General features: G+C 36.7%; 1 protein-coding gene across 1 annotated transcript in view; it reads right to left on the reverse strand.

The window, feature by feature from the left end:
• Nucleotides 1-27,101, reverse strand: part of CNGB3 (cyclic nucleotide gated channel beta 3) — an 81,716-nt gene that overhangs the window by 4,874 nt on the left and 49,741 nt on the right. Inside the window, exons 7-17 of the mRNA XM_026054558.1 lie at nucleotides 26,782-26,990; nucleotides 24,877-24,927; nucleotides 22,892-22,978; nucleotides 20,602-20,666; nucleotides 15,556-15,678; nucleotides 10,262-10,403; nucleotides 8,008-8,167; nucleotides 7,507-7,604; nucleotides 6,476-6,559; nucleotides 4,783-4,901; nucleotides 527-673 (exon numbers count right to left, since the gene is read on the reverse strand). Coding sequence (XP_025910343.1) covers nucleotides 527-673; nucleotides 4,783-4,901; nucleotides 6,476-6,559; nucleotides 7,507-7,604; nucleotides 8,008-8,167; nucleotides 10,262-10,403; nucleotides 15,556-15,678; nucleotides 20,602-20,666; nucleotides 22,892-22,978; nucleotides 24,877-24,927; nucleotides 26,782-26,990 — 1,285 coding nt within the window. The remainder of the gene's footprint in view (nucleotides 1-526; nucleotides 674-4,782; nucleotides 4,902-6,475; nucleotides 6,560-7,506; nucleotides 7,605-8,007; nucleotides 8,168-10,261; nucleotides 10,404-15,555; nucleotides 15,679-20,601; nucleotides 20,667-22,891; nucleotides 22,979-24,876; nucleotides 24,928-26,781; nucleotides 26,991-27,101) is intronic.

The raw sequence follows: 27,101 nt of genomic DNA on the forward strand, positions 1-27,101 counted from the left end.
GAGAGGGTCCAGAGAAGAGCAACCAGGATGATTAAGGGAATGGAACATCTCTCGTATGAGGAGAGGCTGAGTGAGCTGGGCCTGTTTTCTCTGGAGAAGAGAAGGCTCAGAGGGGATCTGATTAATGTGTTCAGGAAGGGAGAATGCAGGGAGGAAGGGGACAGGCTGTTTTCACTGGTGGCCAGCGACAGGACAAGGGGTAATGGCCACAAGCTGGAGCACAGGAAGTTCCATTTCCAGGTGAGGAGGAACTTCTTTACTGTGAGGGTGACAGAGCAGGGGGACAGGCTGCCCAGGGAGGTTGTGGAGTCTCCTTTTCTAGAGGTCTCCAAACCCGCCTCAGATGCCACCCTGTGCCCCGTGCTCTGGGTGTCCCTGCTGGAGCAGGGGTTGGACTAGATGATCTCTAGAGGTCCCTTCCAACCTTGAATATTCTGTGATTCTGTGAAATGAGTGCAAATCTGTCTAGAAGCCACAACTGTTCATTCTAAACAACAAGATTTAAAAAAAAAACATTAGGACATACTTTGCCTTCTTCATCAGAAGCTTCTCTGAATCAGGATAGTGCACCAAGATTTCATTGAGGGTCTTCTTGTCTAAAATGAAAAGGTTGGCAAAACCRTGAGCCACCACGTTGGCAGTCCTCCGATTTCCTCCACCTGCTGCTAATAGGCTGCAATGAAAATAAACATAGACAGTTACGTTGTTACTTGCGTGAACTTAAAATTTCCTCAGTTTTATTGTTGAAGATGATTTGCATGAGAAGTGGAGCAGTGCACCTCCAATGTTATTGCAAGAGTTATTGGCTGTCGATGAATCATTTCCCACTCCAAGAATTTTAATTTTCCCGAGTAAATAACTTTTGTGAGTCTCTGGTTTTCAGTCTTCCTACATATCTCATCTCACGTTTGGCTGGCAAGTTGAATGATTGAGAAGCTCTTTCAGCCTGACAGTTAAAAATGTGTCTGCATGAGAAGGCAGTTGTTTTGTTTTAAAAATAAGGCATTAGAGTATCTAAACAAGCAGTAGTTGAGCATAGGAATGATATCCACATAAAAATATGTTGTACAAACAACAATTAACTTGCTCATCTTGCATTAAACTAACAAAATGAAGAGATCTTGCTTCTCAGAACTGGTGTTAAGCAAGAGAAGATACATTTTACTCTTAGTACTATCGCTATATTAAAGGAAATCCACCATACATTTGTCCCTTAACTGTTTTCCTGAAAGTTAGTTTATTGAAAATATCCATTATATCCAAATGTAAATGTTATTAGTAAAGGATAAAGTGGATCCCATATTCTATTAAGCATGATTTACTTATTTTTACTTAATATTAATTAAGTATATATTCATATTTATTTTTAATGTCTAGGCTATTTACACAAGGTATTTATAAATACTGTATTACACTGATTATATTTGATTTATAAAACATAACATGATAGCTCTGCAACTGTGTGTACAAGGCTACTTTTACACACATGCAAACACACATGTTTTTGTGACTCAAAATAGCAGTCAGTATATGAACTCAAGTTGAAAATGCACCGTATCAGCTTTTTTTTTTTTTTTAAAAAAAAAAGAAAACAATTATGTACACTTCCTCAGATAGGAAAATACACATCTGTTCAATAAGGGCAGCAGCTAAATACATTTCCAGTGAGCTTTGTTCTGATGACTCACTGTGTAGCAAATGCTTATTGGACAGTCATCTTCAGGCTCTTCTGAGAAAGCTCATTTCATTGAAGCAAACTAGGACCAAAGAGATCAACTTTTTCCTCATAGTAATGATGTGAGATGAATTTTACAAATAAGGCCTTGCTGAAGCAAAACCATCTTTGACTAGGGACAACATTATGGACTTCATGACTAAATCTGTTTTCCTAGTATGCTAAGAGTTAAGGGAAAAACTAAATCCTTAAAAATCACCTTTCTTCACCTTTCAGTAGTTCTTGATGTTATAATAACCATATTAATACAGAAATTACTTTTTCTGCCTCACATTTTTTTTTTACTCTAATTACTAGACTGGAATGCTACAATCTTAACGTGAAAGGGAATTTTTTGGGTTCCTAYGGTAGCAATTTTAAAGTAAAAGTATCAAACTATCAGGGTGATGAATCAACTTATCAGTTTCTCTTTTATAATTATGTCTGTAGGAAAGTGCCCTTAGCTAAGTGAGCAAAGTGAAGCAGGAAATGGTGCGCTCATCTGCTGAAGGCCCAGCATAAATGTTGGAAGGATAAAGCTGAGAGCAAACTATTGCCAAAAGTCCTGTCAAAAATTTACACATAATAGAGAAGTGTTTTAATTTTTCCAGAATTACTGTTTGCTGATGGGAAAAATGTGCTAGTGTAATAACTGACAAAATGGATGAACGAAGACATCTGGCTTAAAGTGTAAACTTCTCTGGGCTAATGAAGTGTTTTGTTATAGTTTTTCTCTACTGAATTTCTCAATTATCTGTGCAGTCAGGCTGYCATTAAGGCAGCAATCTGTTTGCTTATAATTCTAAGATTATTTTGCTTCCCCAAACTGATATTATCTATACAGGAAAGTAGTAATTAGGCAGCTTCTATTTCTTAGTCTGTTTCTATAATAACTGTCAATTGGCAAAGAACTAGTTTGAACATTAAACTTACATCGGGCTTCTAGTATAATTCAGGAAAATTGCAAAGTCATTTTGAACATTGGTACATTTTTGAAATGCATGATCATTCTTTGTTTCTTCAACTCTTTTTCCCAAAGATACATTTTAAGGATAATTTATATGCATTTTGAACAGTGAGACTAAATAGCAAGTGCCTTGTTTAGTTAGAACACTATGAAAGAAGCTGACATATTTCTCTAAACAAATCTTGAATCAGAAGTCAGAAATCATGACAGCCTAATACTGTGGTTATAACCATGCCATGAAAAATTGGGGGAAAGCTTGGGCATGCTAAGGGAAGCAATATTTCATCCATTAAAGAGTTTTTTTTCTTTCTTCTTCTGCTGCTATATGGTATTGACAGAAYTTATACAGAAAAGTGCTATATAAACTCATTATTTTCTAACATACTGCCATAAGGAGGATAAACCTCTGCTGATGTACTTAATGGCTCAGGTCTTTGTTTTCCTTTGGTTTTGTAAACTGTTAYGTATTTCCCCCTCAAGTTTATCCTCAAGATCAGGCCATTTATATCCAAAGTACTTTTGCCTGTACTGGTACTCTTTTAAGTATGTTTCCATCAACATGATAGGTCAACGATGACTAAAAAGGMTTAGAAGTGTAGGCTTATAGTATTGCTGAGAGTTTTATTGGCCATATCAGCAATTATGGGTAAAATATATTGTGTAGTGAAACTTTGGTCATTGTGTGAGTCTCTTGCAGAAATAAGTGCTCAGCTTTATTGGATTAAAAGTTTGAAAATTACTTCTTTGCATAAAAGTTGATCATTATTTCTAAATTAATCGTTATCATTGTTCACTATGAAAATTGATCATTATCATTGTTTTTAAAAAAACTACTCCAAATCCAGAACTCAGAAGTAGTACAAAACTAAATGAGGGTTGCATATCCTGGCTGCTTTTTCCTTTTATCATTTCAGTATCCAGCCCTTATTAAAAATTGGTGGATTCTCAGCCTTTCCATGTAGCTTACAACACAACATTTTTGGGGGGGGACTTTACTCCAAAATTATATTGTCACGCAGAGAAATAGTTTTAAAATAACCTCTCAGACAGCTGATATAATTTCATTTTCCCACTCTATGAGAAAGGCCGGTATCTGTGGGACAGATCAGTGTTTTCTGCTTGAAGGTCTCAGCAAGTTCTGTACACATCTCACTCTACAACCTGGCGTGTTTCCACTACCTCCAAGGCAGCAGCAAGCGGAAGATAAAGGTAAACCTGGCACAGTGCTGATTACCACTTTTCAAAAGGCAGATTAATGCTACCAGCAAGAGGATTAGCAGCAACAGGATGGCAGCTGGAAGGAATCAAGGACCCAGTTTATCACATTCAGCAGCACATGTGTCTCATTACTTTTTCCCCAGGCCAAACTCAGCAGGGGATGCCGTGCCTGAAACCTAGCACATGGTTGGCTAATTGGCAAACATGGCACATAGCAGTTAATGGATTTTGCATAGAAACTGYGGAAAACAGGAAAAACATTTGTAGCAACTTGAGAAAAGTTTTCTCTTCCAAAAAAACTTAGACCCTCTCAAACTGGTCTGTCAGCCTTAATCTTATTTTTAAAGGCATTTCTCTTAAACAAATGCATTTTCATATAGAGGTGCCTGATTTTCAGTGACTTAGTCCCKATGTCAGCTCCCAAAGGAAACAGTTTCATTTGTTACTTTAGATATTTTCTCCTCCTTGTTGGAAATTATTTGTCACTTTTAGTATCTGCTGCGTATCTAGGAATCTAGGTGCTCTAGTCTCAGAGAGCATTTGATCCTGCTGAATTGCAGATCTTGGAGCAGGAAAACATGTTAAATCTTCTCAGTGCTGAAGAGAAACTCTCTGTAATGAGCATGTGCATTGCCCAAAACATGGACCATACATTATTTGCCATTCAGAAATCTCAAACTTTTCTACGTAAGTCTTGGGGGGTTGTCTTCTATTTTTTTTTAGCTTGTCTATCTCTCTGGTATCCTCTTGTTTGATGCTACCAAACTTTCTAGCCTCCCTATGGTAACTATCATGCTTATCAGCAAGAAGTTAAACCATCATTAATTATTTCACCAGAAGTAATTATTTCTATGGAAAGCATCAAAAATAGTGATAGACGTACCTGATCTCTCCAAATACAGCTCCTGCTCTTAGTGTGACCAGGACTTTTGTACCGTCAGGGCCTCCAAGAACTTGAACTTCTCCTTGTTTGATGATGTACATTTCTCTGCCAATCTCTCCCTGGGCACACAAAAATATAATCCCCCATTTCAGCCAGGCAGGTGTTTGTTTGTTTGTTGTTTGCTAGTTCGTTTTTAGTAGAATAATCTGACAGAATCCTTTATGCAGATTTACTAGTGTAATGCTGAAGTAAATGTTAGTCTGCACTAACTTTCCTAGTACTAAGCAAGAAGACTAGGTAATAATCCGGGTTGTAGAAGTGCTTCTATGGGCTATTCTAGTAGTAACTGATGTAATTAATAAGTATATTTAATAATAGGTTAAAAAAAAAAAAAGCCCGTGCTAATTTTCACACTATAACTTCTAATTGACCTCAACCTAATTTTAAAGGGAAAATAGGAGTTGTGAACCATTCAAAAGTTTGTGCGTTTTCATGTAATCACTTGGTGGTTTAAGAGATTATTAGTTTATTTACTATATTTCATGTTAGAGAAGATCTGCCAGGATTCAAAGTTGACAGTCATAAATGCAGATTTGTCTGCAAAAAGCAGAAAAAGAAACGTAGCCCTGATTGGACTTTGCAAAAGTCCAATAATTAATATTTTTCYTGTCATCTCTGTAAAACAGTCAAGTAAATACTATTGCACTTGTACAGCTGAGACAAATCAGGAACTTCAACTTAAAAGTGAACAGACAAGAACACCAAAACCAGGGCTGAAAACAYGGGGCTTGTTCCTTTTGTCCCTGAATGTCCATCCTCTGGGCTTGTGTGCTGGACCCTTTTGGGCAGTGTGATGAGACCAGTGTACAGTCAGGTAGGACGTACTCACGGGTCTCAAGTTCCAGCAAGGATGTTTTTCACTCCTACAAGATACAGCATTAATAGGATTACTGTTATCCTATGCCTGTGTGGCAGTGGTTGGTCACATAGTAACCCTACTCACATGAGTGGCCTTTTATGGAATTCATGGAGCTGGAATAAAATTATTTTTTCTGTTTCTTGGAATCCATCCTTGATGACAACCACTTGCCTCTGACTGCAGGACCAAGCTCTTCAATCTGTTGCTGTGATTTTTGCCTCTACTAGGGCACAGTTCCATCACACAGGAGCGGTGTGCAGCTAACCACATACTCAACGTGCACGTTGGAGGTGGCTCACAGACCCGAGTGTAGGAACAGCAAGTCAGAGCACCTGTGCAGAGCTGTGCTGGATGCCTTGTGCTTTCCTGCAGATGTTTCTATTTAGAGCTCTTGGGTACACAATGAAGCTTTGAGTATTCACAAGCAACATTGCTGAGCTCCACAGGCTAAGTTTGTATTCATATATGTATAAAAATAAAATTTCCCCATGTTAAATAGTCAGGCTTAATGATGTCACTAGATATTTACATGAAATAMTTTCCCAGGTTACCACCCTGTTTAAAAATATAAAGTAATAAAATCCATATTTTCTTGCTCTAGCTTGTAACTTGAGAGTTTATTATTATTACACATCATGTGATAATTATTTTTTTATGATATCAAACTTACTCAGGATTAATCTTATTTAAAGTGTCCTGGTGACCTACATCTGAACTCTTGTTCAACTCTACAATACATATTATCTTATGTTTGAAAGAGATAGTAATGCTTACCTTCTTGCAGACAAAGTCGCCAGGTAAATATACAATGGATTTCAAGCGTAGCAGCATGTCATATATCATCTGAGTATCGCACCCCTTTAAAGCAATTAGAATTGTGATGTATTAATTCAGAAAAGTTTCTGAATTAATCAGAAATTAATGAATTAATCAGTGCTTAAATTGGACAGTAAAATGCAATGGTACATGAATGCTGATCCAGGGATTCATAAGCAGAATGCAGACTAAAAACACCATAAGGACACATTYTATAGTAGAGAAAACAATTAAAGGAATTGTCTTTCCAGATATTTATAAATATCTGGTTATACACTTTCTGCAAATCAAGCTTGCCTACATCTAAATCTGATGACTGTGGAAGTTCGGTTAGTGCTATGTTAAATGCTTTATGGGTCTTTTATGTGAAACACTTTTTATTCATCCATGTGCAAAAAAATAGATCACACCCAATGTTGTTATGAATCTATGAATTTCATGTCTTCAGCAAATGTTGCAAAACAGTGAAGCTATGCATGTTTATACAAAGATACCAGRGGATTTCTTGCAATTACCCTAACAAGCAAATCAGTATTGAGATAATTTAGTCAAGATTATTTCTAAAAATATAGCTTTTTTTTTTTTTTTTTTGACGTGGTAGGATATATATTTTTCTGTTACAAAAACACTTAATGTCTTAAGGCAGTGATGTAGATTGCACTAAAAATTATTTTCTTCTATACCTAGAAGAAATACCTAACTCTTACAATGATGAGGCATACCCTGAAATCAGTTACATAACATCCATTTTAATATGTTGGCATAATAGGACAGTATGTCTCCTTTCCTTTTTATCTCTGCTTCGAAATAAAAATTTCAAAGACAGACATTTGGCTTAATCCAAACAATTTTCCACTGACCTAGATATCTCTTAGACTTATTTTGTCTTGAATATTAACAAACATATTCTTAAGTGCACAAAATAAACAAAGCAAGGTTTCTGTCTCATGAGTGCCATGCATTGCTGCATTCTCCTGTAAAATACTTGCCTTGAATAAGTCAACATTATTGACGATGGCAAAGTTCACATCAATTGCAATGGCGAGCTGCATTTTGGTTGGCATCTGCTCCAACAATTCAGATTCATCTACAAAATAAATAWCAGATTCAAGCCTGGTTAGCTAGAAAATATAAAGGGAGAATGAAAAAAAAATTCATAAAAGTGGGCATTATACAGAAAAATAACTCGCTAGAGCAATTCTAGCAGTTCTAATGAAGAAAATGCTAATRTACTTTCACCATAAGGGATTGTCATTGAAGTTGCATACTTTCTGAAGTTATAACCAGAACATTATATAAATTAATAGAATTTGTGAAGTAATAAGCATCATACTGCTCCAGAGCTTTTTGCTTATTTGCAGTAAATTGCGTACCSTCCTCTCATCCTCTACCGTGACATTCAGCAGAGAAGAAATGTGGATTTTTGCTTGTATCTACACAGAGCCTTCTTCCTTTGGAGTCCCTGTGGGACAAGTGTTTGAAAGTCTTACCGAGCATTCCTTGCGAGTCCCACGTGTATTCATACCAAGTTCGAACACGATTTTGAACCACTTTAGGAATGGAATAAGTGTTCATATAGGAGACCGTGTTGTCCATACAGGAGCGGTAGTAGTTCTGTCCTGCTGTAGCTGCTCCGATTACATCCCGCATCTGTAAAGATCACCCATTGTTACGACATGTTGTACCAGGAACGATCTAGATTTGAATAACTTTTCAACAACTTATAAGAAAGAACTTTTGCAAAATAGCTAATTCGTTATATATTCTGCTGTATGTTTGAGTAGTTGTTTTTTCTGTGCTTTCAGAAAGATTCATGACACACTAGTTATGTTAGAAGCAGTCTAGATATGTGATTTTTAAAGGAATCGCATGCAGTTTTCTGCTTTTTCTTCCATCTTGTACTTCTGCACTTGGAAGAAAAGATATAGATTAATATTTTTAAAAAATTCATAATAAATCTGCTCTGCATTTGGTATCTAACACAAATTAAAAATGAAACGAACTGGGTTAAGTTTCTGCATTAACATCAGCTGGCACCACTAAAACTAAGATCCTGCCAATGTTTAAATTGTTGAGTAAGTCTAGATGAGTCACAAAAATATATCTTGGGCTGAAAGTTGATGTTAAAGATTTAGTACAGGAATATTATTTAATGTTTCAACACTGTTGAATTCATATCAGTTAAATTTTTAAAAGTAGAATGAGTTAATGTTGATACACATTCCTATTTCATAAGCGTAACTGTATAGAAATGGTTTTAGTACAATTGCTTAATATTGCTGTGCCCAAGGATTGGTACGTGAGAAGACTAGATTCTCCTTGTTACAGAGATGCAATTGATTGCATAACGAATAACAGCTTTTACATAAGTGTGMTAATGTAGAATTAGTAAAATTTTACTAATTTTAGGACATTATAGCATTATAGCATTACAGAAATGCAGCTGATTTCACAAGAAATAAAATTTTTAGATATGTGTGCTAGAGCAATAGTAATAATTTCAGTAATTTTAAGAGCTCTTTGTAAGTAGGAGTTGTAAACRAGATGCAGTGAAGCTCTATATTAATATTTGAGTTTTGATTCTGTGATTGACTATGCTGGTTGCAAAAGCTACTTTGCAGAAGCAAGGGGTAGACCTGTGGCTTCATAGACTGTTTAGTCAAATTAGAAGAAAATAAATATTTTAACCCAATCTACTCAAGTTCAATAATTTGTCAGAAGAAATATTTTCTATGAAGAAGTACTTTGCTGTATTTTGGGTGATTCTGTGTTGTGAATTAGTTTTAAATTCTATGGGAAGAATCTGTTTCAGGATAGCAGAAGATCTCCTTCACTTTTAAAGTAGCGAGAGGCATGTGTATTTTTTTAGCTGTTTGGCTAAAATTTTAAAATCCTATATTCAAAATAAAAATGAAATGTTATCAGTTTTTGTGTTTGTCTTTTCTTATTAATTTTCCCAGTGACATATACATGTATAAATCCAAAGGCCTGGAAGGATTTYGATGGGAATTTAATGCAAGATGCAATCTCATGGAGGAACTATAACATTTGTATTCCTGTTGGCAAAGTATTTTAAAAGAAGTGGATCCAAATCCTAAATCTAATAGTTACAAGCTGGAAATAGTTTATGCCGGGTTGTGTTCATTTGGAAATATAACTGATTTGCTTTGCTATGAGCTTTTTTTTTTTCCCTCTTGCCAAATGAGAACGAAGAGGGATGGAAAGCAGTTAATTTTCATGTTAACAAATACTGTGTAACTTATGGAAGAGAGCAGAATTCTAACTTGGCAAGGATCATCACATTTCCATTAACAATACGTTCTTGCCAGTACTATCACACATGATTTATTCAGTAATTTGTAAATATTAATGTAACTATATCTGCAGTTATAACTTTCATACCAGATTTAACAGTATAGTGTGAATATTAAGGAGCTGTTTCCTTGGCTATGAGGAAAAACAGAATTATATATAGTTTAAAGAATCATCTGTGTCCTGCAATCTTGGCTTTAAATCAACTTGTGTGTAATTTTGGATATGGCCTACAAAATTGGGAACTGGTTAAACATTTATTTATTAGGAGAATAAATAGAGATGATACTTAAAAACAGTGATATTCATATAGAAACTAGTCTTTTGTCTTTTTTTTTTCTTCCCCAAAAGATCTAAACCACACTAAGCTGAATACATTATCCTAGAGCTACAGCAATTTGAACATATTTAGCAACTGATTTCTTGACATACCTGGCCAATTAAGCTGGAGAAGACAAAGACACCCAAGAAAAAATTCAGCAGTTGAAAAACTATCTCAAACAGGGTTTGTGGTTCTGGAAGACCACCGATGGTGATTAAGGTGCGAACGGCCCAGTAGTAGCACCTCAGATACCTGTGGACACAGACGGCATTGGTGTTATCAACTGTAAGGACCCATGTGGTTGAAACGAAGAAGATGCACGCCAGGATTTGGCCTTTCAGTGAGGCCTTCTTGGTCCAAAAAGTCTCTTTTTTTTTTTTTTTTAGAAATTGTTCTGATTTTGCAAGTGATCAAATCATATTGAGGTAAATATTCTCACTGATGGCAAATTAAGAAATATATATAAGAAAATGCAGCAGTTGTTTAATGGTGTCTAGTAACACTACACAGCAGTATGGAAGAATACTTTCAGAAGAAAAGTTTTTATTTCAAACAAAGGAAAATGAACTCCCATTAACAACTAATTCATATGGGGAATTTTCCATTTTAAACCACTTCGAAATGGTTTCAGATGTTCCATTTAAAAGATCAGGCCGTACTAAGCAAATGATTTTTGCTTTTCACTAAGAAGTTACTTTTCTCCTGCCTTCAGTCTCATGGAATGCAGTAGTAATGATCATCTTTACTAGAGTTATCTGCTTTTAGATTTTAASAGCTAGAACTGGCAGTTTTATTCAGAGCCATTCAGAAATCAAAAATTTCATTGGCTGTATATCATATATCATCAAATCATTTTTTCCCTGTTGTGGTTGCAATTCACTCAAATTTTCACTGGAATTTGAAAAGAAATCATCACCTAAATGTGTTTCCAGCAAAGGCTGCATAGGTGGTGGCTTTCTCTCAGAGTTCTGTAACAGAAATAAAGAGCAAGAAAAAGCCTCAGATCCACTTAASAAAGATTGCAGATTTAAGCCTAAAATTCTCTCCCTACTGTGTCTAAGGKGAATCATCATACAAAGCATATGAAGAGCATGCTTGTTCACCAACACTGTGCATGCTGTGCCACTTGAAATATGTAGACTTTATGAAGTATAAAGAAATTAGCATTAGTTCTGAGCTAGTAACTACAGGAAATTAAAGTAATTAACAAACTCTGTGCCTCCCAACAGTCCAGAGTGGCAGCCTCYCTAGGTTCACCAGAATGGACAATATAATCATAGCTCTGAGAAGATCTATGAGGAGAGAAAACAGATCCTCAAAGAGCTTCAGGGTGACATTCTTCTCTGCATCCAGTCATATAAAATGGGAGGGGTTTTCCAGAAGTGTCCACCCTTTCTAAAGACATAGGTATCACAGAGCCTTTGTCTGTGGTTTTACTTCCAAAGAAACTATCTACCAGCAAAGTCACAGGATGTTCATCATCTCTTAGGCACTGGTTTTATATTTTCTCTATTTACTCATTTTATTGTTTTTATTTTAATCTGAAATAAGAGTTAGAGAGTTGTAATATAAGACAGCATTTTTTTCTAAGAATTGAAGAAATGAGATTGTAAATTTTGTTTATGGAAAACCAGAAAAAAACAGATTCCAATTTCAGTGGTATTAGTAGCTCTCATTCCTATAGTTAAAGTGTCTGGAAACCATCATTGCTTGCTATACAGCTTACTAGCCTGCTATAAAATTACTGTTGAAGCAAACAACATGAGACAAGAATGGGATTTTACCTCTGTACAACATAGGCAGTGTGTTTATCCTTCAGGCAATCAAACTACCAGATTTTTCCCTCAAGTAAGTCTGAGCTAGGGAAAAAAAAATCTGCAAATAAGATCCTTGTAATGCTATGCCAATGAATATATCTTTCTCATAAAAGTGCATTTCAGAATAAGCTAAATTTCCTACATGGTTTTGGTTAATACAGTTAAATCAAATTTTTATGCATACGGCTATCAGATTTTAAGGTGATATGCACACATTAATTTCAGCCCAGTGAAGCATTAATTCAGGGCTGCCTCTGTGATTGCAGCTGGGAAGGTTATGAAGCGGAGCAAAGAGGTGGCTTTTTTAAACGTATATTCTCACTCCTCCAGTCTTGATACCATTTTTTCTTGAGTGACTTATTCATCAGTTGGTTGCAAGTGTGATGGTCTCAATGGTGTGAACTACATATAGTTCACCTTTATGTAAAAATAATATCTACAGGTATCAGGCTACAAGTATCAAGTTTGAGACTATTAGGYCTGACTGTGCTGACTGTGCTGACTACTAGGCTTGGCTGTGCAAGGCAAGTTCTGCAGGCACAAAAAAGCCTCTGTTTAGCAAGCACTGTGAGCATGACACACCAGACATATTTTAAGCTTGATGCACAGCTGACATGCACATATAGTCACCTTTAAGGCACGCCAGGTTTAACTGAGTAGAGAGCAATRTGTGCCAAAGAGATACAGTTTTTCTAGGCATGTCCAGGAATCATCTTCTGGGATTTCCAGATGTCTAATAGGTCTGTGCCCGAGCAAGAAGACAACATATTACAGAGAAACTCTAGAGAAAGTATTAGGATGCAAAAAGCTATTTTGATTGATAGATATTCTGGAGAATAATTCCATCAGATAGAAGTCYGTGGGAGAATTCAGAGCACTGATGTTAGATTCCTGCTTGGAATCACTTTCTGGASGATCTGTCCCTTATCCTAAGGAGCTGGGGAAACCAGTCTCTTCCTTAGAACTCCATGTGTTTGGCTTTGGTCTAATTTAGACCTAATTGTTCAGCAAGCTCTGACTAGGASTTCTAACTTTTTAATGTCCTGCTGCTCAGGGCACCTAAGGTCTGCACCTAAGGCATTTTGCCTGTAATGCTATTCTTTATTAGGAGAGTCTGAGGCTGCCATCCTGGCTGTACCTCATAAGTGATACAGCAAAATAATCTCATCAGTGCAGTTTGGAGGCTGGGCACATACTGTGTGGCTAATTTGGTTATGCTGTAGGGTGGTGAATTTGACTCTCCTCTGTTCCCCAACTTAGTGGCTTTGATTGATGGCTGCCATACAAAAGACTTTAAACCCTTTTGGACTAACGCTAACACTTTAGAGTCTGAACACAAACTGGAAAACAATACAGCTAACAATAATTTCCCAAAGCAGTACTTTAGTAATTTTGCTTGTGATTTGAATGCTTTGCTACATCTGTTAGTTATAAATTGAAACTTCACCAGTTAGTATGACTGCTTAGGCACATACATATGATCAAACTGATTAAAGGAATTGCTGTCTGCATATTCTTCCTTTTAGCCTGGAAAAGAAAGAAAGAAAGAAAAAAAAGAACCTAGAAGTGTTGAATTTTTTTAGAACTGCCCTTGACCATCACCAGCAAGATTTTATGGAGATAGTAGGGATTGTACATAAAATATGAATGCCACTAAATTATTGCGGGTTCATTTGCTTGAGATCAATGTAATCTGAGACCAGTGCAATATTATTTATCAAAAAATCCTAACTCTCTTTGTAAAATTAGCTAAAAAGCTGTGCTTGTCTTATTGGTGTCCCAATCTATGTGAGACCAACAGACATTTTGCTTCAAATACTGGCAACTCTTATTCGCTGTATGAAAGGAAATTGTATTGCTGTACCATAGTACATACTGCAGTTCTGGTCACCTTTTCCAGCAGATTATTCTCTGTACTTGGTTCCTGCTTTGCACAGAGACAAAGATACCTAGAAGCATCTTATCTGATGGTTTGAAATCCACAGCCAATCTCGGTCATAACTGATGTTCACACAAATGTATGTCTTTAAAATATCCCTAAATATCAACATCAGATAACACATAATGCCTGATTCTGTAACTTGTAACCTCTGTAGCCTAATCTTGTTGTTACAATATACCAAGCTATTATTTTATGAGATGCACAGGATAATGTATAGGATACCATGAACATAAGATCATATATTATAGCATGCAATAAGGTATGGGCAAAACAGTAGCTGCATGCATTTATCAGCTAATGTCAAGCTAAGGCAGATTAATGAGTTAGAGGCCTGTATGGATTATTATGGTAGGTGTTTTATTTCAACATCTCACTTTCAACCAGAGCTTGAGTTACTAGTTTCTTTATCAATTTATTATTATTTATAATAATGCTGCCCTAAATCAAACGTGATTTCAGTTTKATGTCATTTGAAAAAATCTTCTTTCTCCTCAGGGAAAGGGTGCCACAAAATATTTATTAAGCAACCTGACCCCTGYCTTTGGACGGAACCACAGTGGCTCTGATCAAGCTAGCAAATCATTTCTACCAGTTGCTTCTCTCAGAGGAATGTAACATCCCTGCCCATGATAAATAGAAAACTTTATTTGTAAGCTAGTATTTATAAAAAWTACATTAATAGAATGACTATAATAAAAAATCATTCCTCTTTTTTTTTCACATTTCTGTCAATATGGAGCTTGCAAATAACAACTGATGTATAGCTTTACACATATAAGTATTCCCTCTGAGCTCCATGGGCCTGCTTACCTGGGTATCTGATTACAATAAACAAGTGTTTTTGTGGGGAGTGAAAATTTCAACCATGTCATTTTTTGAGATGGAACCTAATTATTCAAAAATCAATGCCATTTTCTTTCCCTTCAAAATGGTGACTTCCCAGTTGACTTATGAAGCCTGACAAAATTATAAGCAAAAAGAACATGTCTCTAAGCTATTAAAAGRAAGTATGAAAAAATGTTTAAAGGGTGATTTATATCACCAGTTTCATATTATATGTCCCTTTCCAAAGAATGTAATTAATGAACAAATAGAGCTTATAGTCTTTGAAAGAAATGCAAATATTTTCATACAACTGAACCTGCTAGATATATTGTTATATTATTACACAAAAAAACACCCCAACACATTAGGACTTTGCTATTTTCTTCTTCTTTTTTTCAGACCAATCACTGCGGTGTTTAGCAAGAATAAAATGCTGCATTTCAATGACATAGTGCTGTGTGGCAGAAAAAAAATCTCCACCTCTGATGCCTTCAAGGGATTGTTCCGCCATCCTTCTAACACTTCCCATGTGTATATGTAATCACTAAGTTTAATTTATGACCCCTGATACTTTCTAAATGTTTAATTAAGTTAGTGCTTAGCGCTGACTCACAAACCTATAAAAACTGAGAGTGGTAAACTGATTATYCACTGCACCTGCCCCCCAAGTATTCGTTAGTTATGAAAGCTGCTAATCAGCAGTTACAGTGCTGGAAGTTTGCTGTGCAAGCCCTCATAAGATAAGGGCATACCCTGCAAGCAAAGTCAGGGGAAAGGGGGAGGCAGGAAGGAGCAAAGCTTTCAGAGGAAAYGGACTTACATGTTTCCTTCTCCATCGTACACCCATTTAGTGCTGCCAAGTCCTTCATAGTCCGAGGCCCAGTAATACAGGCATGCGTTAATGTGCAAGATAAACAACAAGTATCCAGTTGTTCGAATGACCCTGTGAAAGAAAGCAAAGTCCAAATTGCAGATGAACAAAGAGTTGGTGTTTTCCCCTCCTTTTAATATGGAATCCTTTGCTTTTTTAGCTCAATGGTGCTTATATTAAGCATCCACTAAGTGGTTAATTCACTGCATTAACTCTGTGAAAAAATATTTGTCAGTTACCTGTCTCTCATGTCCTTCCATGGGCAAACAAATAAATTTCCTAGAATGCTTGATGCAGGGTTATGCTCCCCTGGTGATTCCATAACCTACTTATTTAACTGCCTATGAATATTTACAAAAAGATGAAATTGTATTCATGAGACAGGAGGATACAAATTAATAAGTTCACCAAAACTCGTTACAAGATAGACTCTAATCTTKTTTTGAACAAAAGCCAAAAAGTGCCTGAGGTCAGAAATGATCTGCTTCACAAGAGCTGTGTTTCTGTAGGTCTGCTAAGTGAGAACAGTAAACAGCCAATATGAGCTAGTGATACAGTAACACTGACTGAGTCCTGTATATATGCTTGAATCCCTGGGGGTGGGTTTCTGATGAAATATGTTTCTGAGCAAAACAGACCTTTTAGGACATGGATTTTCCTGACCACCAAATATTGGAAGACGTATGGTGGAAAAAAAGTGGAAGAAAAGATGAATTTGGGGCAGATTTCTACCTGTTGCCAGAAAACYAGGCTGAAGTGGGAATTTCTTAGAGAAGAGAGAAAGAGAAGAATCCGAAGCAGGTTATAGGGAAACACTGCTTCAGGAGCAGGAGCAGTGCTCTAGGACACAGTATGATATAAAGCAGAACAGAAGAAGAGTGATGCCTGGTCACCACCAACAAGGAATGGTGGGAAGAGGCCTTCTTCGAATCATAGCATCATAGCCTCAGAATGTAATTCTGTTTTTACATTTTCTAAAGGCCTTTCCCTTTCAGCCTCTCATTGTGATCATGTCAGTAATAGGGCTCCAAGTGCAACTTTATTTTTCATCTCTTCACACACACCTCGTACAATTATTTTCCACAGATCACTGGAAGAAAAAGCTCACTCTTGATCTCTACATTCCCGTTGTTCCACTAGCTGCTGAAAGACATATTAGCAGGTCATTCTTACAGTCTCAGTTATATTTGCCCAGGTAGGACCAAAGAATATCTTTAATCCATGTGGTCATTTTTTAGATGGATTTATCACTGAAAGTTCCATATCAGAAAGTTCCATTCCTAAACACCTTGTAGAGTCATTACACATTTTCATTACTGTTCTTTAAAGTAGATGGCAACATGACAACTACTGGGTAGCAATGTAACATCCTTGAGAAAATATGTCCTCTACATCTAAAATACATCTAAAATACTGAAAGAATTTCAGTATTTTGCATCTTATGAATGAGTCTATGATAACTGCCCAAAGCCTGAGAAAATTTACTGTGTTTATTGGTATTTTTATGTTTACTACTATCATTTCAAAGAAAAAGAATAAATAGGCCTAAGTGGAGGAGCAACAGCCATCTCTAATCACATGGCAAATTGCTGCTTTAAGGAGAGCATCAACCAGGCCGCTCTGGACATCTTGGGAAATTCTGAACTTCTGCCTTTCAGTTCTCAATGATATATAAATTTTGTTCATTAAACAGTTAAAATTCAAGGCAGGTACAGTTCTTTGTCTCTAGCCTATTCATGAGAGATCTCACCATCTGCCCTTCACTCTCTCAAATGCAACCCTATTGTCAGCATGCAGATATGTGGGCAATAGATAAACAGTTCTTCTATGATCCCACTGTTTAGCATGAGGTTTCAGCAGCCAGAGTAGCAAAAGGTAAGTGGCATCTCACAGAATAACAAGGGGAATGTCAACACCATTCATGTCACAAAAGCAAATCCTCATCTTTTATATTCAAGAAATACACTGCAGCTTCTATGGCTTATCAGAATGAACTTTTTTTAAATATCTCATATTAATATTGGCAATTACCATTACCAAAATAGTCAATGAAGACTTTGAATATTTTATTTATAAATAATTTTATAAAGTCTTATTTATTTATAAATTCAGAAATCTTAGGGAAAAAAATAAGACTGCAAAACTTCAGTTGCTTCAGTGCAATGAGGGACTGCAAAACTGCCAAAGCTTTACCACGAGTGGAAAGCCTTCTGCCATTTAATAACACTTAATAACACTTCCATCATTACAGCTCTAAAAATCAACTTGTTTATATAAAAMTGGCTAACTATTTATCTGACATTTATCTGAGATAGTAATTTTCTAGATGGCTTCTGAACCTTTGTGCCAACTTTGGGGGTGAGTTTCAAGTTGATCTCCAGAAAAATACTCCGTCATTTTGAACTTTCTCAGCCACAGACAGTCATTGCAGTCTGCAGTAAAATCCTTGCCTTGCTTGACAACTCCTTCAGAAGCTGGGGAACAGTGCTGTGCTGCCTGGTGCTAATGGGAAAAAATATCCTCCCGGAGCAGCTAGTCTGTGTCGTCCTTCTCCCTATCCTTACACTGCAGGTGCAGGTGCTCACTGCTGCTCCCAAAAGCACTGCCAAAACAGCTCTTGTAGGTTGCTTWCAAAGCTCTTGGTCAGTGAGATGTCAAATACTGTTATCTGTGGTCACCAGCCCTACAGAGAAGAGTTATTTTTATCTATAGTTGAAAATGATGTCAGCCAGACAAAAGAAGGATCGTATGATGAAAAAGAATCATCAGATTTTATGAGCTAGCAATTATTTTGCCTTGCTTCTGCTGTGTAACAAAGTCTCATTGTGCAAAGATACCATTTAGCATTTATACCAAATATGCTGCTTAATGCAGAGGAAGTTCAAACTATCCAGAAACGATCTTTTTTACTAGATTTGTAGCCAGCTGCATTTGTGATCCTGACTAGATCATGGTACCTGGCATGCCACATTTCATCATGCTTCAGGTGTAGGAACTAGACCTGCTCTCCTAGAAGCCTCCTCCGATTGACTTGACTAGCCACAGGCATATAAACTTGCCTAGATAGGATGAAATGTCTTTGAACTCAGACACCTAAATGAGTTTTCTTCCATTTTCTAAAACAAAAAGATGAGAAAGAAGAGTAATACAATCACAACTAAGTGATGGATAGTGTAAATAACTGTAAATAAGTAAGTCATAAGCTAGTTTTCGGAGAACTGACTCAGAATAAAAGATTCATGAGTTCAAAATCCAAGTCCAATCCAGGGTAAGTGGATAATCATGGGTGTTTGAAAGCAATTGTTTTGTTCTTTGGGTGCCTCTTTATAAAGAGAATCTCAGTATGTTGTGAGTATRTATGTGTGGGCTCAGGCTTACTGTTTTGCTACACTGGAGAATGCTTAATCTGAGAACTTATTTCATGCCTTCCAGATCTTGTGCTTGAACCAGAATTCTCCTAGGAATATCAGGCAGTTTAAACATCTTCATGTCAACTAGCAAAAAACCATGCTGTTTGTTGGGAACTTAAGTACCACAGGATTAAGCAACAGAAGAGATTTTTTTTTTATGGATGCCCCTATGGACTTGAATGGACAAGCAGTTGCTGGAGTATGTTTAAAGATCTAGCTTTTATTTACTTCATGCACAACTCCCTTGACTTTTCTATATCCATTTTGCTGTCCGCAATATTAAAACTAGATTTATTACACGTTGAGTACCTATGCCACGTAGTGTTATCTAATCCCTAACAACATTGCTAAATTAGATTAAAAAATAAAAGTAATAAAGAGTAATTAGGAAGAAATTACAAAGTATAAGCAAAACAAAGAAGAAAACTCATTCTTTTTAATTAGATTAGAAATTGGAGAAAACCATGAGCCAGTGATTCAGAAACTGAAATGCAATTTCTCCGTGTTGTGGAAATTACAAAGAAACCTGCTCTTACAACAACAAGACAGAAAAATCATAAATCAGTGAAAGGAGAYGGCAACATAAGAATAATGTTTGTGGAGGCCAGCAAAACAATTAATTAAGATGAAATTTCAGACTTCTAAGTTTTGTTTAATTTAGCAGGTATCCGAAAATACAAACCAGATAATGTTTTCTTTTTCACATTTAACTACAGTTTCTAAATCTCATAAAATATCTAATTTGCAGTGTAAGAATCCCAAGGTTACCATTTAAAGGCAATAATGTCTGGAACAGAATGAGATGTTAAAAAAACAGATTCCTATTGCTGCTACAGCAGCACACAGGAACAGCGTATGCCTTGGAACTGGAACAGGGTAAAAGTCTGTATTGTATAGGATGAAGCAGAGCTGACGACACTGTTAGGCAGTGSAGGACAGTGAGGGAGGCAAAGTGGACAGACACAGGGTCACAGCAGCAGCACTGTCTGCTGAGGCAGCTAGGAAGCTGGCCATGCTCATGGCCACGAACCACCTGAGTTGTCCCAGTGGTTGTTTTGGTCCATGCAAAAGATAAGAATACGATAGTGTAGGGGACAGACACTGTTCTCATTCCAGTTTTAGTCAAGGACATAGAGGATCACATTTCTGCATATGCCAGGTTTAGGATGAGACCATATTTGATGCAGGATTAAACTCACAGCTTCTATGAAGTGCAAGCGAATGGCTACTGAGGATTTGGCACTGCTGTGAACAACCTTAAGAAACTTAACCTTCTTCATTCAAGAAACTTCTGTCTGAYACTTTCGATTAGCTAAATTTTGGCAGGATCCCCGGTTTGCTAAAACCTGTGTCTGAAAGTAACCTATATACTCAAATAGGCCATCCGAACTTAACAGGATTTCGTGTATGAGTGAAACATCACATTTATTATTCGCAAGATTACAATAAAAACAAACATTAAAAAAAAAATCTAAAATGAGCAGTTCATCATATTCAGTTCAGTCTTTGGATGACGGCTCCTGGGATCAAACGAAAAGCATCCTGTGCTAAGCTTTGCATGCAACAGGGTCTACTGAGCACATACCTGTAGATGTAGGCTTTATCCAGGATAGCTTCCAACCGATCATTAAACTCAAAGAATGTGTTATGCTGAATGGAAAACAAAAGAAAGTAATCCAACTGTGATTCTTTACCATAGAGATTTTACTAAAATTCCTGACACTGGCTCACATATACATTTTGAAAGCAAAGGATTTGTCAGTAGTCTTTTTTGAACAGTTTCTTTGAACTCTTTCTTTGAGTCAGTAGTCACTTTCTTTGAACATTTAACTTAAAGAGGAACCGCAAAGCAAAGATGAGCATTGAATTAAATATTGTTTCTGGTATTGATCACAGAGATAACGTAGCTGTTTTGATCAGGCTGCTGCTGCTGAATGAATTTGCTTCCTCAAATGTACATATTTGTGAGGGCAATTTTAGCAGAGATAATTACACATAAAAAACCCTTTCCCTTCTTTCTACAGTTCCAGTAATTCTTCAGCTAGCGATGATATTTATCAGCAACCCCACATTAGGGGTTACTACAATCATGTAGTAACATTTGCTGCTGTACTGCATTTCTCAAATTATTTCTAGTTTTACCTTAAGTGTTAGCTCTTAATATTCCCATGTGCCTTTTCCTTGTTTCTGTGCAGTACACATTCGCTTGCTGAGCACTGTGTCCTGCTTCACTTTTCATTTTTTCATACTGACTCGGTTCTGATTTGAAATTTTGTTGAAAGCCGAATTGAAATCTGTCCTGCCTTTCTTCTCAGAATTCTTGCTTCTCCATACAGGGAATGTATTTAGCCACAGAGCAGCCTGCAAGGTAGCACGAAGGGGAGGGAGGAACAGTGCTGGTGCCTAACCCCTTCACAGCCCCTCTGTGGCACACTCACACATCTTTGGATTCAATAACACATTTGGGTTTGTGCTTATTAAATGTCTTATATTAAATATTCCCTTCTTTGCTTTTCAGCAGCTGACATTAAGGTGCTTAATGTCACCAGAAGGGGACATGCTGACAGAGAGTGAAGGGGTAAAAGAAGAGGAAAATACACTGCAGTTACAGAATCACAGAATCACAGAATATTTAAGGTTGGAAGGGACCTCTACAGATCATCTAGTCCAACCTTCCTGCTCAAGCAGGCACACCTACAGCATGTGGCACAGGGTGGCATCCAGCTGGGTTTTGAAGACCTGCAGAGTAGGAGACTCCACAACTTCCCTGGGCAGCCTGTTCCACTGCTCTGTCACCCTCACAGTAAAGAAGTTCCTCCTCACCTGGAGACGGAACTTCCTGTGTTTCAGCTTGTGGCCATTACCCCTCATCCTATCGCTTGCCACCAGTGAGAACAGCTTGTCCCCTTCCTCCCTGCATTCCCCCTTCCTGAACTTATACATATTAATCATATGCCCTCTGAACCTTCTCTTCTCCAGAGAAAACAGGCCCAGCTCACTCAGTCTCTCCTCGTACGAGAGATGTTCCATTCCCTTAATCATCYTRGTTGCCCTTCTCTGGACCCTCTCTAGAAGCTCCACGTCCCTCTTATACTGGGGAGCCCAGAACTGCACACAGTACTCCAGGTGCGGCCTCACCAGAGCTGAGGAGAGGGGCAGAATCACCTCCCTTGACCTGCTGGCAACASTCCTCCTGATGCAGGCCAGGATCCCATTGGCCTTCTTGGCCACGAGGGCACACTGCTSACTCATGGTTAACGTAGTGTCAACCAGGACTCCCAGGTCCCTCTCCGTGGAGGTGCTTTCCAGCAGGTCGACCCCTAATCTGTACTGGTGCCAGGGGTTATTCCTCCCCAGGTGCAGGACCCTGCACTTATCCWTGTTGAACCTCATGAGGTTCCTCTCTGCCCAACTCACCAGCCTGTCCAGGTCCCTCTGGATGGCAGCACAGCCCTCCGGAGTGTYRGCCACTCCACCCAGCTTGGTGTCATCTGCACACTTGCTCAGATCTCTTACTTCGAGATCTTGACAAGTTTTAAACTAATGTTTTTGATCTTTGACAATTCTGTAAGATCTTTAATAAACTTTAATAAATTTAATTTAAAYAATGGAAACAAATGTGTCAATCACAAAACACATTTTTTTTAAACACAGAAAAGAATAAAGTCAGGAGAAAAATAGAATAAGACTTAAACTAGCTAGACTATATATTGTATTTGTTTATGGCATGTTTACTGAAGTTGTAGCTCAGACCTTCAAAATTTTTAAGTATAATTTCCAACTTTAAARTTCCTTAATCTTAAATATTATGAACAACTTTCCATTGGGGTTTAAAGGCACTTACATGTTAGCCATCCATTTCAAACAGATCTTACCTTTAGCATCCTGTTTGCTCTAAACGCYGGGTTAAAACCGAAGAAGAAATATAAAACTTCAAAGGGCAACACTGATAGCACATCAAGCTGTTGAAGAGCACAAGTCAGTTTAAACTTCACAGTGATCATGATGCCTTTACTTGCTATTAGAAACTTACTTTCTATCACAATTGAGCATCATCATTGAGCCTTCAGCATGTTATGCTCATAATTTGCAAAGTGCTGTCAGCAGGTTTATCTCTTTGAAAATAATAACAACTTTGCTCTGCTCTACTTTTTAGTCTCTTGTGTCTGAGATTTTTATCTATTTCATGGGGATTATTAGCAGTAGCTCAGTTATTTGACTATTAATGCATTTGGTTGTTTCCATTATGGGTCTGAGAAGATGGTGTGCTGCAGTGTGCATGTGGCTGGGCAGTGGAGGTGAAGAAAACATGCTGCAAGTGCTTCTTAGTAGTCATATGGATTTTAAAGTTAGGCTAGCTAAAGCAATCTAGAGAAACATGACAGTCTAGACTCCTTGCTTCTAGCTTGCAACTTCTATGTATTGTGTACAACAGAGTCTTTGCAGTCTCATAGGTTTTTTTTTTCAGTTATCGACTTTYGTTACATTTAGATCCTTCTGCTTCCCAGCAGTCACTATAGTGTTTCAGCATCTTCCAGCAGCCTAGCAATTGTGTGATTATGGTTTTTAACTTGCCTACACTATTCTTACAGGAATAGTTTGCATAGGAGGAAAGCTATGGGAAACTTGACTTTGACTTTTCACGTTTCATATCCTGAAACACCTTGGTTTGTTGCTGTCAGCATGACTTGGGAATGAAAGACAGATGTGGAACTGAAGGCTTTGTCTTACTATGCTTTGATTCCATGCAGGTAAGACACAGCTAAAACCTGAACTACGTAAAACAGACCAAAACGAACAACTTACTGAGGTAAAACAGATTCATACAACCTCTCCCTCCCTCAGACTTAACAGGAGGTAAAATTTAGTCATAAGTGTTTCAACATCAGTTACTGCTAATCTGTACTTACTTAGATGGCAGATTCCCAAATTATAACTATTTCTTGCATGTAGTAAAAATACTTAACTCCCATTAATTTCTACAGAGATATAGAGTACTAAACATATTGCAAGAAGAAACCTAAAATAAAACCAAGTATAAATATAATATGTATAAATATAGTAAATTTAAATATATTTATATATTAATTATACATATTTATGCATATATAGAAAATATAATAAAACTAAAGATCTTGCTTTGAGCTTCACTGTTTCTTCTGCTTATCCACTTATAGCTGTTTTTTGGGGCTTTGAATTTTGAAGGCAATTTTGCATCGCTCAACTTCAGGCAAAGATTGCTATTTCAGAAACATAGGCTCTGCGTCACAAAGGTGTATATATTCCAGGAATTCAACAGAGCCCATGTACTGTGCTGGCAAAAACAGTGTTTAGGATTAAAATAAGCAATTTTCCTAAATGAAATGCTTCTTTGTTTTTATACAGTGAAAGGAAAATCAAAAAACTTGTTTTGAATTTTTTTGTTTACTTGAGTGAGCAAGAACATGCTCATTACCTCAATGTACTTCCTAGAGATAACTAAACAGAGTTATCATCCATTTTTAAACTGTTAATTTTCTTTAATGAATCTCCTACAAGCTGTGCTGCTGCCTTTGCTTGTGCATGGGGATGACCTGCAAGAAATGCATCAAGACAGAGAATTTCATTAATTCTATTTTATCCAACTGTTATTGCTTATAATTAATATTTATAATTGTTCATAATAATTCTATTTTATAATTTGACACTCTTTATGAAGATGTCAACACTTGTTTCAGCTGGTAAAAATTGACATGCCATATGCCTTCTGTTTTCATTCTTAAATCAAGAATAATTTTGGTGAATTGAAGTACCCTGTGAGATGTTATAACCAGTATGCAAAGCATTGAAATACAACTACAGTAATACGGGGTCTTCTTACCTGAAACTTCACGGTGCTGTGATAGAATTTCTTCATTTCCACTTTGTCTGTCTATAGCAAAAAAAAAAAAAAAAAAAAAGCGAGAACAGTATGTCAGGAATGAGTGCTGTTATGCATAATAATAGCATTCTTCTGATTTACATTACTAATGGGCTAAAACCATGAACAGAGAAATATCTGTAGCAAAAAGTAATACGCATTATTAGATTAGTTTATATTAGATCAGCCTGTATTAGATCTACTTGAAGRAAAGTTAAGTATGAGGGTTGTATGTTTTCTTTCCCATCTGTCTGGTGTACTAAAATACGTTGCATTTTCCTGCAAAATTTCACTCTCAAGATCTCTCTACATATTGGTGCTTGACCCAACATCCTTCAGTTTCAGGGTCAAAAACATCTTTTGACTTCAGTGATTCCAAGAAAAATGCAAAGAACATTTCTGATAGTGCTGTACAAAATTAGCTCCCTGAAAGCTAAATGAATGTGCAATCGTTAGCATTAGCATTTTAATAATCAACATTGCATTCATTAGAAATGATTAGCTATTTATTTTGCAATTGCTCTCCATGGGAACTGATGTGAGTACCTTAATAAGAAAGGCTAATCACAAGAATCTAAAGAAATGTATCTATTATTATACTTACAGTATTTATATCAGGGTCACTTTAAAAATAGGTCTAAATTTGTAAGCATATTTCCATGCCAGCTTTTCATTATTATCATTGTAAGCTGCAGATCAGGCTGCAGATGATCTCTTCAAGCACTAATATATATGAATGCTACAAAAAGTTTCAAGTGAAATAAATAGTAATTTTCCATGTCAGACTTTTAACCTTTTTCATAAACCTTGAGTTTTGTGAGATTTAGGCAAGATTGCCAGGTACGAAATGGTTTGGCATGGAAAAAAACATTACACACACTGCATTTTATTATCTACCCAAGCTACATTTATATAGTCCTGAGATCCCTGTGTAAAAGTATTAGCCATATTTTGTACTCATACTGTGTAAAATGTTGCATAAAAAGTACTGAACTAAAGCTAGTTCCAAATTACCCTGAGAACATAGGATTTTGCATTTTCTGTCAGGCATAGCACTATTGTACTGAAATTATCTACACTCTTTTTCTGTACATTGAGTTTTCTTCAATGTAAGTTAAAAACTCAAAGTAGGGAAGTTTCTAAAGAAAAGTTAATGTTCTAGATGACCTTTGACAAGCTAGGGGAAAGCTTTTAACTTTTTTAGACACTTAGAGTTTCATTTTGTATTATTGCATAAAAATATGGAAAAAATGTATCAAAATTAAAATTTAATTATCACAAAATAAAAAACTTCAAATAAATTATTTTAAAGCATCTTAAAACTCCAGGAATTTGCTTTGATTTTGACAAAAAAAAAAAAATCTCATAACATGTAACAAATTATTCATCTCCAGCTCAGTCCTAGAGAAATATTCCTAGAATATTCCTAGAATATTCCAGTCCTAGAGCCTTCAGCTACAATTTGTATACAATATGAATGGAAAGATACAATTTCAAATACATATAGATATGTGTATAAAACCACATTCCTATAACCCCTGATTTCAGTGAAGCTGCACCATGCAGCACAGCAAGCCGTGCCTCTTCTGACTGCTTACATCTCTTTTTGTCACATCTGCTTTTTCTTTCTTAAGGACTTCTGTGTCTAGAATTGCAAAACTCACACAGAATATAGAAATATTTCCTTCTTCCAGAACACAAGAGTGAAAGGTCAGTGAAGAATAATATTAACATATTCTGGTAAATAAAAATACTACAGGGATTTGACATAGTATGAAAAATAAATTATCTGGTAGTTTAAGGATTTTTTGTAATGTTCTTCAAATCACAGCTATTGCCTGTGGAAACCCTACCTCCACTACTTACTATGATATCTCCACCTTTTAAAAATTGCACTCTGGGCTGGAAAACCAACAGGTCACACAGGTAGCACATGTCACAAATGATGTCTATGGCAAGCCAGTATATCATATTAKTTGGGGTTTGATATGGAAACACAAACCGCAGGGGAATAAACCAGCAGTTCCAGTTATAGGCGACTGTTACAAGCATGAGCCATGCTACATAACGACGATCTGAAAGACAAAACAGTGAATGTACAGGCAGGAATTCAGAGTCATTTCTCTTTCTTTTAGACTTATTTAGTCTAGAGCAGGCTCTGGGAACTTTTCTGTATCATTCTCCCC

Source organism: Nothoprocta perdicaria, unplaced genomic scaffold (assembly GCF_003342845.1).
Source record: "Nothoprocta perdicaria isolate Ctin4 unplaced genomic scaffold, notPer1 scaffold_122, whole genome shotgun sequence".
Classification (NCBI taxonomy): Eukaryota; Metazoa; Chordata; class Aves; order Tinamiformes; family Tinamidae; genus Nothoprocta; species Nothoprocta perdicaria.